The following is an 18036-nucleotide window of genomic DNA, read 5'->3' as shown; positions in this document are numbered from 1 at the left end:
AGAATTTGGTCCTTCTGAAACGCAGGAATGAATCCCGTACAGCATCCGGATAGTTTCTTTCAATGAAATGCAAATCCGAAATGAAATATCGAAATTAAAATTCTATATGCTGCTGTTTCTATAGCCGTTAGGACCGCCCATTAGTGAAAAAGCTACAAAAGGTAAAAACAAACCTCTCAACAAAAATTGGATCAGTTTGGATTATATCGCCATTGCGAGCAGATGTATTTTGTGTCGTTTGCAAAGCTAGTTTCGCCTCCGACAAGAGCGATTACGTCACAGCTGCCAGTCATTTGCATTGGTGAAAAAGCAACGGTGAAGAGCATTACACAAAATCAGCCGTTCTAATGGCTCTAAAAGTTTTCTCAAGAACTATTAGGATTTGTTGTTCGCAAATCGAAAGGAAATATTCTCAGTTTAATGCAAATCTAGAACTGTTTGATTCTATTTTTGCACTTTTGCACAGTAATCTAGATCAAGTGAAGCCTTCTTTGTTTTTGCGAAAAATGTGGGAAAGGGGAATGCTTGCATAATTCATACAATTGATCAACTAATTGATATTCGGAAGTGTTAAGGAACATGTCAGTTGTTTTCGTATTCACGACATCCAGTTATGTCTCTGACATTACCCAGCCGCCTTTTCTTATTATCAAAGGGTGTACGGAAAAAAATTTATCACTACCAAATGACTGTAACTTCATATGAACTTAGCGAAGTACTTGGAAAAATAAAACGAAAGTGAGCAACAAATTCAAAATTCCGTAAGTAATTAGCAACTGATAAGCAAACGATTATGCACTGGGTTTCGCTTGGTGTTCTTACTATGTAAGAGGGATGCTTTATTAGCTTGATATAAACTTAGCAAAGCATTAGTAAAAAACATTTTTTTATCCAGTTAGTGATATAATGATGCCTTTCACATATTACTTATATTTTCAAACACATCACTAGAAAATTCTGTCAAGATTGTCTTTTTCAAACTTAAATGAAATCAAAAACTATCTTTGGGTATAAACTATCATATTCTTTTCAATTTCGCAACAGTAATGTTAAGTGAATATAGATTATAGATATATATATATATATATATATATATATATATATATATATATATATATATATATATATATATATATATATATATATATATATATATATATATATATATATATATATGTATACATATATATATATATATATATATATATATATATATATATATATATATATATATATATATATATATATATATATATATATATATATATATATATATATAGATAGATAGATAGATAGATGCTAGGCGGTGGTGTTTTCTTCTTCTGTACCAGCACGTACCGAAGCGTACCGGTTTTGCATAATTTTGAATGACAGTTTGAAAGTTTTGATACTCATTGCCCTATAATTTCGGAACCGAAAGTCGGATCTGGATACAGTTGCGCAGTATCTTTTAACACACTGAGAGCTTTAATTTGAATGATGATTGGAAACGGTTTAACCGTTGCTGAGAATTCGAAGTGAGTTACGTTTTCAAAGCTTTTCTTCACTATTACCGGAGGGTTTGGAAGCGGAAACCCGAGACTAGTAGTCCCAAAGTAGATTCATATATTCACTAACTAACATGGTTTTTGCCATCGATAAATTTATCAGTATGTTTTATAAAAATTTACATCTCGTTTCGACATCACTTTTGAAAAAATTCTCATGAAATTTAAAAATTTTCACTTATCGCGCTGTAATACCGGAATCGAAAGTCGGATCTGAACCAACTTTTTGGGGACTTTTTAAAGAATTTCAAGACCTTTTATTTGCATCTCAGTGCGTAAAAATCGATTGAGAAATTTCCGAGAAAAGTGATTGAGCATTTTTTTCATAGATTTGTAAAAACTGGTTCACTAATCTCTGAGAAAAACGAGTGACATTATTTGTCACATACAAACAGCCACACCACAGATAACAGATATACAGGATCGAAATTTTTTTTCCAAAATCATGTGTAAATTTCAAATTTGGTATACGTTGGGAACACTACTGCCACCTACTCGACTTTTCGCCGCGATCTTACAAAACGTTCCGGAACGATAACAAAATCCTCCTGCCAAAAGCAAAACCAAAATCTCATTTTAACCAACAGCAAAACCAAAATCTAACGTGAAGTGAATGTGGCACCCAAAAATTGTGGTTCACGTGAAAGCGGAACCCAAATCGCGATGACATCTGCAAGTGTTCGCCACGCTGATTGAGCAAATTTTACACACAGTTCATATGTGAGCCTGTAAATCTGTTATCTGTGGCCACACTAACATACACACATAGACATTTTGTGATCTCGACGAACTGAGTCGAATTATATATGACACTTGGCTCTCCGGGTCTCCGTTTGAAAGTGGGTTTCACAGTGAAGGCTATGCTATATGAGAAAGGCAAAAATGAACATCAAAATTAAAACTACCTCAAATAATTAGCAAATTAATTTACTGGATTTCGATTTGTTTTCAAGTTTTTTTTAGAATGGTTACTTCATTAATTTAATAAGAACTTAGTTCATAACTTCATATGAACTTAGCTCTGAACTTCATATGAACATAAAAGCCGTAACACTTGTCTACATTAACTTATAATTGTATTCGATAATGTTTGCAATACCGTCAAGACCACCAACCATGGGAGAAGAATTCGAATAAAACATTAGGATAATATAATAGAAAGGTGGGTAATAGTGCGCAGTACATATTAGTGCGCATCGCATTGTGAGCTCCTGAAAATAATCACCAATATTTACTTACAATAAATATTGAGATTTGACCCAATTAACTTCATTCGGTTACATTTCACCACAGATAACATTTATACAGACTCGAACAATTTTTTTTCGAAATTCTGTGCAAATTCCAAATTTGCTATACGTTGGAAACACTACTGCCACCTACTCGACTGTTCGCCGCGATCTTTCAAAACGTTCCACTACGTTGCGGAACGATAACAAAATCCTTCTGCCTGTTATAGAAATATTCCAACTACAACAATTTTAACACTTATCACACGATGTCCCTAAGTGTTAAAGACAACTTTATTTCAATTTGTTATCTATATCTATACACTTTGGTGTAATAGCAATAAGTGTTTTCAAATAGCATTAACTTTACATCTACCTAGCGGTTTATGTTGAGCCACCAGGTTGCGCTAGCAGCTCAATATAAGCTGCTACGCACTGATGAGTCAAAGACGAAACGTAAAATAGCTGTGAAAAAGGGTATGTGCACCTTGCATAAATTTGGAGGTTAAAAACAGCTTTTTTCTCCCTTCAAATTATCAACTAATATTTTAATCGTAATACTACCAAAAGCTTGGGTTCGTACTAATCGCCACCTCTCGTCTACTCTCTGATTGATTTCTAATGGGTTGCACAGAGTCACAAATCCATTATTTATTTCATTTGGGTCCATTAGATGAAATGACACCTAGTATTATAAGTATATTCAAAAAGAAATCGATGCATTATTCTATTCATCGATTAGCTAATAAATGAATAATTAAACGAGTTTGTAAGTTGTAAGAATTGTGGAAGCAAATAATGTACTAATAATAATTACCGAATCGAGTAACTAGCGGAGTTGAAAAGTCACCAAAAAAGCAAAGTCTTGGCATTACATTCCTTTTGTGGAATTTGGCCTTTCTGTTTCAACAGACTTCGCAGCCGATTCTTAGTGTACAGAATCATTGCATGGCTAGTACTATGGACCTACTGACACTAAGAACCCTTCCAGGTCGGGGCTCGAACATACGACAACTGGCTTGTAAGACCAGCGTCCATTCGGCTTGTAAGACCGTCACCATTCGTGACTTAATACCTAACCTATTTTATAGTGTAAAATAAAATCGTAGTTCAATAAATGAGTTTTTGCAGAAATATCGAATTTGTTTTCCAACACGGAATACAGTAAATTTCGCTGAATCGATAAGATTTGAAAATTTCGATAACAGAAATGATGGTAAACAACTGTTAGAATTACGGACTGATCTATAATTCGGGTAATTTGATTATTGAAATATGCAGTTAATGTATCAATTATTTTTAAATTAGATATGAATGGGTTTCTGTGGTTCAGTCAATTGACTGACGTGCTTTGTGATCTGGTGGTTCTTGGTTCAAGTCGCGCTGTTACGATCGATCTTTGTTTTTTATTTCATTCGGTTTTCATACAAAATAATATAATTTTTAATCATATAAAATGTAAAATCACAAGATTTTTTCGAACTGTGTACTTACTAATAATCCAGTTTCAACGTTAGGTGTGAGAATCAATTTCGACCCATCCAACAATCCATTTTCATGAAGCGTTCCGTCATTGAGTTCTCTGGAATTGTGATTGAAAAAAAATTAAATAATTAAATCATTTTTTGGGGTTTTTTTGGTAACAAAGTAACCGTTTTGAGCGTAATTCGACATCAGAAATAATAAAGAAATACGTGAAATTTCCTTTAATGTAAATGTAAAATATATGATTTTCTGGTTGAATAAGTTTGCATACTTTTTATTCATCCCATTTTACCGAATACATTTAAATAATTTAAATTTTTATTAAAATTCAATAATTTATTTCAAAAGAAAACTTAATTTTATGACCGCTCTCTTCATGGCCTGGCCGCATTTTCTACTCCATAACAACATAACCTCCATTTAGTTTTTATTTGAAGTTATCGAAATTTAGCGCAAGTATGTCATGGAGTAGTAGTATGCCAGTTGTCGTATGTTCGAGCCCCGATCTGGAAAGATTCTTAGCGTCAGTAGGATCCATAGTACTAGCCATGCAATGATTCTGTATGCTAAGAATCGGCTGCGAAGTCTGTTGAAACAGAAAGGCCAAATTCTACAAAAGGAATGTAATGCCAAGACTTTGCTTATGTCATCAATTGATAGTTCTGCAGGCGACCATGAATGTTAAAATTTTCCTATCATTTTCTTTCGAGTTTCGTCTTCGGCTCATCAGTGCTGCAGCAGTTTAAATTAAACTGCTAATCACAAAGCAAAGCCTTGATGTTACATTCCTTCTGTTTGATGTGACCTTTTGTTTCAACAGACTTCGCAGCCGATTCATATCGTATAGAATCATTACATGCCTGGTGCTAAGATTCTACTGACTCTAAGAATCTTTCCAACTTCGGGGCTCGAACATACGACAACTGGCTCGTAGGATCAGCGTCCTATGCATTGAACCGGCCCACCTAGCAGTTCAATTTAAACCGTTAGGCAGACGCAAGTGCACCTTATTTAAGTGACAACTTTTAAACTATTGCACCAATGCGCAACGTCTTCTGATAATTTTTTAACGTAAACGAGGGGCGACTTACTGGACGTCAGCAGATTGTGAACAGTCAGTTGGTTCAGTTACACATGTAACTGATGTGTGCGAAGTTTGATGAGTCAAAGACGAAACGCGGAATAAATTTTATTATATTTTAAAACGCACATTTTCTTATGCATATTTTTTAAACGATATTGACATTTTACAGCTGACAAACTTTTTCATACGCAATCGTAATTGTAGAATGATGTCAATCGTAATTGCAGATGATGTCAATAAACAAAACTACGGTGATGCAACAAATGATCAAAGACATGAAAATTCATGTTTGAAAAATGGATTCATAATCACATTCTCGAAGCGTTTGTTTTACAACACTATTTTAGTTCGAATGTCAAAAAACTTACTGACCATTTCTAAAATCTCGATTAAAACTAACACTAATTCACATTCTGGTTTCAACAATTGCTGAACATAATTTGTGTCCAATCCATCGAATTTGTCACTAATTCAACCACTTAAAATTTATTAGTTTATTACACATTTTAAAAGCATTAATTCCATCAATTTCATTTTGACTGCATCCTCAAAAATCACTTGGTTCACTTGAGATTATACTAAACAGGTTAACCTCCGCCATTTTGAATGTTGCTTCATATACTTTGTATATTTTAGACTTTTCATACCCACCGGAATTTCCCTACCCCATACAGAATAGTTAAGGAACGATACGATCTCGACCACCGCTACTGATCAACTGCTGAAGTCTCTTGAAGGCGAACTTCATGCCTGCTTCTGATTCTTAGTTGGTCGCCAAGCTATTATGCTTTGTTTGTCTTTCGAATCAAATTTCCGACGGAGAAACCTTATCGGCCAGAATGATGCACACGTCAGCCAAAAGTAAGGGACAACAGGCACATTGATTTGATGAGGTTGATCTGTTCTACATTTTAGTTTGTTAAGTCTGTTACTGTTAGATGAAGCTTCGTTAACAAAATATCATTCCATTCAGAAAAATGTGCTGAATGAAGTAATATTCTGTTTATGAACTTCTGCTTAACGAAAGCGGAGTAAACTGCTTTTGCGTTTTGAAACGATGTATGATTTTCTAAGATTGTAAATCATCGCCTAATACAGTTTTACGGTTCAAATAACGGACAAATGTGCCAGGTAAATATCAATTTTTCGTTTGGGGTTTTGGAGCTGGCAATGATTTTACTAAAATATGCGGCATGTTCTCAAAATGAGTCATTTTTTAGAGATACGTGGATTAATTATCAAAATACAGGGTGGCAAGTTGATCACTGATTTCAATTTTCCATTTTTCCCGATTTTTTCGGTGCGCGAGATAAAAATTTCCGGTTTTTAATCGCCTATGTTATGCCTATGTATTTTTTTAAATGTTTCTCTTATTAAAGCTATAAAAAGAAATCCCCGATGTTCGAAAGAACATCGAGAGTTGAGAAATGAAGTATTTTTCGGAATTTAGAAATAGGAAGTATTCATTATGACGAGTGAAGAGGATTCTTCGGCTCGACAGCCTCCTTGTATCGATAATATGACTTTGAGTGTTGTTTTGTTAATTACGCTCTCAGCATTCAATATAGCATTATCAACAATACGCTGAGCCACAAGAATTTCAAAATGTTTTTGTTTTAGAATATGACGATTTGCTTGATAGAAGATTTAAGATTTCAATAATCCTTGGAACTACGGATTTAAAATTTCATCCACAATTTGTCCAAAAGTTCATCTTCTGAACCGACAGTACCACCCAGCCCAATGTATTCTATCTTTGTTTTGTCTGTTACTTAACGGATAAGATAAAAATCAACACATTTTATTCAGACTTCATGCTTTTTCCAATAATGCGCTTGAGTGCAGCTTTCACACCAAATTCAATTATTGTTGGTAGTTTTCAAGGGTTCTTGAAATGCCATCAGTCATTTGAATGCCACACAATTAAAAATTAAATTTAAAGTCTTATAATTAAAATTAAAATAGTTATTTTCCAAAATATTCAGTATTTTGCAAAGATGGGCAAAACCATTCATTCAAAGAACCGCTCAAAACTTATTAGTTTTACCGAAAGAACCAATTCTATTGAACCTTTGTATGTTTCTTCAAAAATAATATGAGAAATACAAATTATATTTTGTAGTAAACAGATTCAATAATAATGAGTGCTTTTTTCGTGTATTTCTACCAATAATCATTCTCTTTTCTATACATTTTTAGAGGTTACGAATGTATATAACTTCTACCAGATTCCTCAAACCAGAATACGTTCCGAAAGACGCTACTAATATGTATACATCCAAATTGGATTTTGGCAACAGTCGCTTGTCGCTCTGGAAAAACAACAGCTAATATATGCCTCTAGTAATTTGACTCTTAATCGTCGACATCAATATACGCATTCTTGCTACTAAAATCGAAAGTAGATGACCTTCAAAAAGAAATTAAACATAGATTCACTTAACAAATCAAACCATCTTCTATACCTGTCTAAAGTTTTGTCGTGAATACGACTTACTTTACTATGGGGTGCCTTTTCAAAATTTACCCTCTGAGAGAGTGATAAGTTTTTGATCGTGAATATCTCTTGTTGTATCTAACGAATCAACATAATTTTTGCTACATGCCATCGGAAATATGATCACAATGTTATGATAAAGTTTTCAGTTGTGTGACATAATCTCAAATAGTTGAAAATTCAACTTTTCTGAAATGTTTGGTATAAACGAGTATCAAAGAGGATGATTCATAAGGCGCGTTTGCCTTTCTCGTATTTTGAAAGCTCATATCTCAGTGATCTGTGCACGGATTTATATAATCTAACTACCAATAGAATCGAAATTTTTCAACTTAAACGTGTATAGCAAAAGCATTGAAGTATTTCAATAGTACACTATTGAAAAACCTATCTCATTTGACCCATGTCAACACCAGCCAATCAGAACGCGTTCTGAGGAAGAGAACAAATTATCATCTGCTGTACAACAAATCGTTCGAGAAAAATGTTCCGAAAAGTGGTGAAAATCGTAGTGAATTCCTCAATTTGGTCCTTCTGAATGCTAGAAACGAATCCCTACAGCATATTGATAGTTTCTTTCAATAAATTATGCAAATCCGAAATGAAATAATCGACATTAAAATTCTGTGTGCGGCTATTTTTATAGCCGTTAGGACCGCCCATTAGTGAAAAAGCTACAAACGAAATCACGTAAAAGAAAGCTCCTGACAAAAATTGAATCAGTTTGGATTCTATCGCCAATGCGAGCAGATGTATTTTGTGCCGTTTGCAGAGCTAGTTTCGCTTCCGACAAGAGCGGTTACGTCACAGCTGCCAGTCATTTGCATGGATAAATAGGCAACGGTGGAGAGCATTACAAAAAATCAGCCGTTCTAATGGCTCTAAAAGTTTTCTGAAGAACTATTAGGATTTGTTGTTCGCAAATCGAAAGGAAATATCCTCAGTTTAGTGCAAATCTAGAACAGTTTGATTAGATTTGTGCACTTTTCGCTGTGTGAAATTCACAGTAATCGAGATCAAGTGAAGCCTTCTTTGTTTTTGCGAACAATGTGGAAAAGGGGAATGCTTGCATAATTCATACAATTGATCAACTAATTGATATTCGGAAGTGTTAAGGAACATGTCAGTTGTTTTCGTATTCACGACATCCAGTTATGTCTCTGACATTATCCACCCGCCTTTTTTTACAAACTCTCAAAAGCCAATTTCAGCTCTCAAAGAAGACCAAAGTCAATTTTGTGAATCCTATTGAAATCGATACCGAGATCACAACACAAGTATTGCCTCAAGATGACATTACTGAGACAAATTATGATGAAAACTTTTACAGAACTTTGTTACAGTTAAGTTAGCAATTTAAGGTTCATGAGGGGTTTGTGTTAAGCGTGCACGAAACACTCTGAATAAAAACAGGTACATTAGTAAAAAACTCGCTTGAAGAGCGAAAGCGGTAATGATTATTATTTTGAGCACGCCGGCCGGACGGTAGGGATGTCCGATACCGAGTCGATACTTTCTATCAAGAATCGAGTATTTTTGGTATCGATATCACATCAGAGCGATACTGTTAGTATCGATACTTTTGGTCTCGATACTTACAGTATCGCAACAGATTAAAGTCAATTCCCATTACGACGGATTAGTTTTTGTTTGTTTCAATTATAGAGGCATTAACCAGAAAAAAAATGCATAAGCCTGTGTGCGGGATAGGGAACCGAACCCAGGTGGGCTGCGTGAAAAGTATCGACTATACCTGTGTGAAAGGTATAGATTATACCTGTCCCCAATAGAACACTTTTTTTTCTTCGGCCTCGACGAAGCGCAAGGCTCGTGTATGGATTGGTATGACATGTACTTTGTCTTTGAAACTCATTCTCGACAATCTCGCTTCGTCCCACGAATGCACTGAAAGAGAGTGCAATGAGAGAAAACCATCAACCAAGCACGCTCACAAATGCCATTCTCTCGGAGGATTCAATAGTATCATTTTTCACACTTGTAGCACTTTCTCTCAGTGCGCCTGCGGGACGACGCGAGATTGTCGAGAACGAATATCAACGACGGCTAGTCCACGTCTTACCAATACATGCGCGAGCCTGGTGCTTTCGTTACGACCGTCCCCGGTCCCGTCGTAATAGCAACAGAAATTGTTTCTATTTCTTCGCGTTTCACCTTCGACTCATCAGTGCTTAAAGCAGTTCAAATTGAACTGACATCTCGCGTCTAGCAGTTCAATTTAAACCGCTAGCGTAGCAGTGATTATCCGAAGGCGAAACGCGAAGAAATAGAAAAAATATCTGCTTTTGCACAAACCAGCACAATCCCTACATATTCAATAGGAATTGGCTTTTAGTGTAGTATCCGTGTATCGACATAAAGGTTATGACAAGAAAATTTTTGAGAAAATGACTGAAATGTGAAATCATCATGGTTCCAACACAAAGTGGCCTGCGAAAATTCTTTGACGTGAACCAAAAGTCGTGAAAGGCGAAGTGCAATCTATGTGAACCAGAAGAGAAAGTAAAACGAGAGCGACTCCCACTTCGCACGAAGATCACCCGGAAAAGCTGCCTGAGAAATTTTCGCTGCTGTGACAAATCCGGACATCACGGGAAACAGAACAGACGGGGAGACCGCCGAGAAAATCGTGATTTTTGGCAACGTGACGACAACCCAAATGGTGAATGCACTGCTTTTTCTTACTATTGCCTCTCACTAAATGAACCGTAATTATTGTCAAAGATTCGGGATTGCTTTCGCTTTGGGCTGAGAGACTAATGTCTTCTCTAAACTGACCAATGGTTTATTAACAACTTCTCGTTCAAACACAAAAATGAGTATTGCCTCAAACTTTTTGACTGTCGGGTCAAGAAAACTATGAAGCTGAAAATCGTTACTAGAAAGACTAGGGCTAGCAACTTTTTTCCTGGATTTGCACTAAAATTCCCGGTTTTTCCCGACAAAACCAAATTCCCGACTTTTTCCCGGTTTTCTCGGTCACTTGCCACCCTGAAAATATCATCTTGATTCGATTTATTATGATTTATAGCACTTACCCTATGAAGGCTGTTTGATAGTCTTTCCTCTACAATTTTTGTTTTTTAATGTTTATCCTTAATTTGCAAGAGAATTTTGTATTATTGGAATACTTTCATCTGGCAAAGTTCCTCTTATATTTATTATCTTTCAGTATTATAATTTGAATTATAAAAATCATCTTCCACAAATATTCGTTACTATTACATATTTTTTTTTCATAAATACGTTTATTTCATAGGCAATATACATAAGTTTTTCTTCGCCGTGGCATCCACAATACATAGTATTTTAAACCTAATACATTTCGAATATCATATTAGTATGTTGCTACTCATTAGTTAATCTAAACACTGTTTTTATCAAGTGAGTTGCTATTTTAAATTACATTAAATAAAATACATTTATTTTGTACATGATCTTATAACTATTTCAGGATTGTTTGTATCAGTTCACCACTTATATTCAATATCCTATAGTTGGCTATTGGTTGAACTCATGGAAGAGAAAACAGTCTAACATAAAATAAAATTTAAATTGGAACTCCAATGGATTTAATGAAATGATAAAGAAGTTTCATGTATGGAAGGTCACGACAAGCAAGAATGTCGCGAACTGGGACATTGGATAGTCTACCTTGGGTACGCAAGGAATTTATTAGTTGAGATCTGACATCACGAAACTCCACGCATGTCCAAACAACATGGTCAATATCGCGGTAACCTTCGCCGCAAGCACAATGATTAGTCTCGGAAAGTCCAATTCGAAGGAGATGTGCATCTAACGTGTAGTGATTGGACATGAGTCTGGACATCACACGAATGAAATCTCTACTCACATCCAGTCCCCTGAACCATGCCTTTGTCGATATTTTAGGAATAATTGAGTGCATCCACCGACCCAGATCATCTTTATCCCAAGAAGCTTGCCAGCTGGCAAGTGTTCTTTGGCGAGACGCGCTATAGAATTCGTTGAAAGCAATCGGTCTCTCATAAATTTCACCCTCAATAGCACCACGTTTGGCTAAAATATCGGCTCTTTCATTGCCTGGAATGGAGCAATGAGCCGGAACCCAAACTATTGTGATTTGATAATTATTATTCAATATGACGTTCAGGCACTGTTTTATTTTGGCCAAGAAAAAAGGTTCATTTTTGCAAGCGGCGTTTGAGCGAATAGCTTCAATTGCACTCAGACTATCTGTGAAAAGAAAATAATGGTTTGGAGATAATGTGACGATTACACTCAAGCTATAATGAACTGCTGCTAACTCTGCTATATAAACAGATGCAGGTTCTTGAAGCCTAAATGAGACCGAAACATTATTGTTGAATATACCAAACCCAGTAGCCTCTTCAATTCGTGATCCGTCCGTGTAAAATATTTTCTCAGAGTCAATATGCCTGAACTTACTTGTAAATATTTTTGGGATTTCCATCGAGCGTAGGTGTTCCGGGATTCCACGCACTTCGCGCTGCATGGATGTGTCGAAAAATAAAGTTGAGTCAGGGACATTTAGGAGGCTGACACGGATAGGAATATATCTTGAAGGGTTGATTTCCTGTGACATATGGTTAAAATATACTGTCATGAATCTTGTTTGAGATTGAAGCTCAACACTATTACATATTGATAGTTTTGATTTTATAAATGAATCTGAAAAATGACTTTTTTAAGGCTTGCTCGCGACAAAATCTGGACACCTCTAAATACGCATATCTCTGGAAATACTTCATCAACGTGTGAAATATTTCGCAGACTAATTAACGTATTAACGTCTGTTTATTATGTAAAATCAATATAAATCAACTAAATGCTTTTAGATCGAATATGACGTCGAAAGAAGAGCACATGCGTGTGATCGCAAGTAAATTTCGAATCTGTCAGTAAGGAATCTTGCAAAAAATTGGTTTTCTTGTAAGCACTCACCCTTAGTATTCTTGAATCTTTCGACACACATATGACAACTACCAAGAAGACTGGGAGCGGAACAAAAACGGATTTCATGAACAACTAGAAAGACGCGAAGGTTGAACGAATATTACAGAGAAGACCAAATTTTTCGCAGCTAGAAAAATAAAATTGTTTTCAACTTTAGTGCATACTTTCAAGCACCAACAAGGTATGATGTAGTTCAAGGTGTAAACTGTACCGCATCGTAATTATAAACAGCATGTGACGACTTAAACCCGAGCTTGCAAGTTTTATTTTGAATATTTGACGAAGTTTTTCTGCGTGATAGTGGACGATGAAACTTATGTGCCTTGAAGACTTTAAGCAGCTTTCCGGAATGCCTTTTTATACGGTCTTCCAATAGCATGGCGTAGAGAAACACTTCAGAACGAATAAAAAAATCAAGCATCTCAAAAAAAAATTTTTTTTTCAGCAGGCCATATGCATCTGTGGTCGGGCAATCCAAAGCTTCAACACTACCGGAACGGTAAAAAATCGCTATTCAAGTCTGATTCGGCATATTATTACTACGCCGAAGATGCTTTGGAACGGTATGAAGTAAATATCATGTTGTACCGAAAGAGGCGAATATACCTAACTACCCGGTGTTGCGACCTATCGAGCGATATTGGACTATCCTGAAAAGAGCACTTTTCCAATATAAAACAACAAGCTACAACTATTTAAAAAACGAAAATTTTAGACAAAAGCGGCTAAAAGTCTGCACAGACCCTAGAATAAACTCAAAAGTTCGTAGTTTCTTCATGCAGCCTAGTTAAGTTACTGTAATTAGTTGCAAGATGAATAATAATGCACAATTGAAGGAATAAAAAATGCTTGCTGGATTGAATTAACAGCAATTTTTTTTATTCCAAAATCTGACAAGATTTTCCCCCTCGGCCAGAGTAGCCCATAAAGGGAAAAAAATTTATCTGACAAGATTTTGTTGCGAACAAGCCTTGGCGGTTAGTGGAAAGAACTGAATCGCTTTAAAGGAAAACAAATTCCAATTATTTCCACTATATTAAAAAATCCTCTAACAAGAATGTAAATATATTGTACCTTGAAAAAGAGTAGAGATTTTCAGCGATCATATAAGTGAAACTTTTCAACGATCCGTGAAATAATCCTAAATCGACACGGCGAAGCAGTTAAATGTTACTTGGCAAGCAACTTTCGATCAACTGAGATCCTTTAAAAAAAATCTAAAGGTTGGTAAATGGATTCCACAAAAACTGAACAAACGACGAGGAAAAGTGAAAAGTTTTTCAATTGCGAAATCTTCTTTCAACGAAAATATTTTGGACTTTATAATAAAGAAAGACTATACAATCACTGTGAAACCCGACTTTTCAACCGAGGTCCGAATGTCATATACCATTCAATTCAGCTCGACGAACTGAGCAAATGTTTGTGTAAGGGTATGTGTATGTACGTCACAAACATGTACACTCACTTTTCTAGATGGCTTAACTAATCACAAATTAAAATTTAAATGAAAGGTTTTATGTTCCAGAGATACTGGGAAATATGCACCAAAAATGGCAAAAATATTATTATTATCAGTGGCGTCTCGTGACTAAATTGCCTAGTTGTGCACTGCTTAGATGGTATGATAGCATGTGTAACAGTTCGTTGTAAGTGAAAACTAAAGATTGAGGAATGGAGATTAGCTTGTGTTTTTCAATACAATGAGATAACAATATACTTCCGGGTGGGATTTTTTATTAAACAAACGAATCTCAGAGCTGATTTATGATTTCGTAAGTATTTTTTCACAAACGATGCTCAAAAACAGGTACAAATCCCATAAAACTGACCGATAGATTTTTTTAGTTTGCAGAACTTGTTAGTTTGTGAGTATATAAACCTAATTCGTTACTACTGGTCTCCCGTTTCCTGTTCCGGAAGCACCGAAAGTAGTGAAGAAAAACTCGAAAAGAAGAACTCATTTCGATTTCTCAGCTTACATTATCTCCAAAGCTATTGTGAAATTCCATTCGGATGCGACTTCCAGTTCCGCAATTACAGAGTCATCTAAAATGACGATTGAAAACCGGTACGCACCGGTACGGAAGAAAAAAACACAATACGCCTTTACGAACGATGCACACAGCGTGCTTTGTTCAATTTCATACACACTATAAAGAAAACGAAAACCAACACCGAAGCTTGGGGTTGAAAACACAATCGTGCACAATCAGCACCGAAAACACATGATACCGCGTTGAATAAACCGCAATCACGCACCAGGAGCTGCGATTTACGACAAATAGCTATTTTACGAAAAGTGCAACCGAAAGAATGAAAGAATATCAATGATATGATCTTGGAACCGAGGCCAGGAGGGTCGATTTAGTTCGTTGAGTACGTAAAATGTCTGTGTGTATTTAACATTTTTGTGAACTAACTTTTCTCGGAGATGGCTACACCGATTTTTTCAACTTAAGAATCAAATAAAAAATCTTAAGATGTCTTAGAAATAGAGAATTTCAAATACCACCGACTTCCGGTTTCGGAATTACAGGGTGACTAATGTAAAAAAAAATCTGATTACTTACTATCCTCAGATAAAGCGTGACCGATTTTCACAAATTTGAGAACTATAGTCCCATACAAAACTTAAGAATTTCATCCGGATACGACCTTCGGTATCGGATTTACAGGATGAAGTGCTAAAAATTTCATTTCGTCGTTTTATATTGGCGAAGAAAAATAATGTAAAAATAGATTTTAGATTGAGATTTTAGAACTGTGCACGTAACTATTCCAATCGTTAGTCATTGCTAGTAGACGTTTATTTTGTCAAAGATGATTTGACCGATTTTCATAAATTTAGGAGCCAGTAAAAGGTCTTATGGTCCTATATAAAATTCCGGAAATTCATCTGAATCCGATTTCCGGTTCCGGAAAAACTAAGTTAAGCGGTAAAAATTCTATACCGCCACCTGAAGCTGCGAAGCAAAAGAGGGGAAAAATCTTTTTAATTAGGTTCAAAACTATTTCAATGTGTAGGTCATCTTTGTTACTTGCCATACGAACCAAGTTCGACTATTGAAGTATTGGAAATAGTGGTCGAAAACTCTCTCTCTTCTCTTCTTGGTAGCTCTTGCTATGCTCTTGTTATGCTCTTGTTGACTTATTCCTTCAACCAGATATGAGCTTCGTCGCTGAACACGATTTTTTTATAAAAATGTTGGATCTTCCTCCAACTTTGCCAACGCGCATTAATGATTAAATTATATACCCAACGACGATTCATGATTAAATGAAAGACCAAACTGAACAAGTTTGACAATGACATTTGCTAAATTACGTTCGAATAAACTTTCATGTTTCTATTAAATGAACAGTTATTCTAGACTTTCACAGTAATATTTATGATGCTATGAGTAATAAAAGAAAGGCATCATTACACCACTAGAAGTAATAAGAACACCAGATTAAAACAGGTTTTTTTGCATCGAATTGTAACTGACGACGAAAAATTGATATATTTTGAGAATCCGAAACGCAAAAAAAAACATGGGTAACGCCAGGACAACCATTATCATCGAGTGCAAGACCAAATCATTTTGCGAAAAAGACAATGCTATGTGTGTGGTAGTATCAGAACGAAGTTGTGTACTACGAGCTTCTTAATCCCGACGAAACAGTTAATATCATCCGCTATCGTCAACAAATGACGTATTTGATCTCCGAAAAACTGTCAGAATGGACTCCAAGACAAGACAAAGTCACTACACAGCAAGACAACGCTCTTCCACATTCAGCCATAGTGGTCTAATAAACAATATCTACGCTTGATTAAAAGCTTCTATCGCATCGGCTATATTCATCAGATCTGGCACTTTCTACCTATCACTTCTTTCCATCTTCGAAACACGCACTGGTTGCGTAACACTTCCAAATGTTTGAGGATGTACGAAAATGGCTCGTTAGATGAATGTCAACGAAAAATTAAGATTTCTTTTCTGATGGTATCCGTTGATTACCGAAAAGATGGTCAAAATGTGTTCAAAACGATAGTCAATATATTGAACATACAACATATTTTGCAATCGTTCTTGAATACTCGATTTTTTAATGACGTTTTAGACTTACGTTGCGTTGGTAAACTAAAATTTTCTCTGATGTAGAATTGTATCACAGGCTCTTAGGAGATTGCACTGCTACGAAATGTGTGAGAGATGTGTCTATTTGCTCAACATATATTGTCCATTTTTTGTAAATTTCAGATATTGTCTACTTAATTAATTTCAAAGCAGATAATACTCTTTATAATGTAAGGGCTACTCAACGATTATTTTTTTCATTCGATCTCATATCGCTTGATTATGGCTGCAGTTATTCGAATTGTCTGTTTCTATGCTGAAAATGCCGGAATAATTCAAAATTTTTGATTAGGATTCTGCTCGGAATACTTTGATCACGCTAGGGATTAAATAATAGGTACTTGTTACTGTCCAATGACTCGTTTCCTTGATCAACGTAAAAAAACTTCTAGACACAACTTTATAGAAATGGCATTTTTAGAGTTATTTTTAGAAATTTATCAGTTTCTATCAATTTGAAATGCTTTTACTGCAAGAGTCAAAGGCGTAATGAAAAAGAGAAAAGCAAACTGTTATTTAGTTTGTATTAGTTGTAACAAAAACTTTTTTTTCTGTAATTAAACAAATCAATTAACTATCACCTACACCAACTCTACAACGGCTAAAACATCTCTAGTACCTTCCACGAGTGTGTCGTACTGTAAAGTGACAACCGAGCCGATGAAGTCGCACGAAAACGCAATCGTTGCAATTTTTTTGTATGTTTGTTTCCCGCAGTAACTGGTAGTCATTCCGCCATAGCGATACAAACGAAGACTATTTCGCTGATATCAAAAGTTATCGTCCAGTGGAATTGTTAACTTGGCAGATACGAATTAATCCACTCGATACATCATCCTGTTCGGCTCGACGCAAAGAATTGAATCAACGAACGTCTGGCAGTTTTGGTGAAATTCGTGAATGAATGAAATTATATAGATGGTTGAGGAGGCATCGGAAAAAGTAAATTCAAGTTAAATTCTGTGCTCACCGTAGTCTGGCGTGGCACGTGGCTTTTCGGTGACGCCTTCAAAATAATAAACCACACCTCACACTTGCGAAAAAGTAGCCATGTCTGCTGTTGTTATAGTGATTAGCACGATGCTTCCAA

At 35.6% G+C, this 18036-nt stretch overlaps 1 protein-coding gene across 4 annotated transcripts in view; it reads right to left on the bottom strand.

Annotated features, from left to right (window-relative positions):
• The window catches only part of LOC131425320 (midnolin homolog), a 157409-nt gene that overhangs the window by 131644 nt on the left and 7729 nt on the right, over positions 1 to 18036 (bottom strand). For all 4 annotated transcript variants that reach the window (XM_058587126.1, XM_058587124.1, XM_058587125.1 and 1 more), the window contains one exon: positions 4271 to 4358. In XM_058587126.1, the coding sequence (XP_058443109.1) occupies positions 4271 to 4358 (88 nt within the window). The remainder of the gene's footprint in view (positions 1 to 4270; positions 4359 to 18036) is intronic.

Source organism: Malaya genurostris, chromosome 1 (assembly GCF_030247185.1).
Source record: "Malaya genurostris strain Urasoe2022 chromosome 1, Malgen_1.1, whole genome shotgun sequence".
Classification (NCBI taxonomy): domain Eukaryota; kingdom Metazoa; phylum Arthropoda; class Insecta; order Diptera; family Culicidae; genus Malaya; species Malaya genurostris.
Note: the sequence above shows the minus strand (reverse complement) of the source record. Positions and strands in the feature narration are given on the sequence as shown.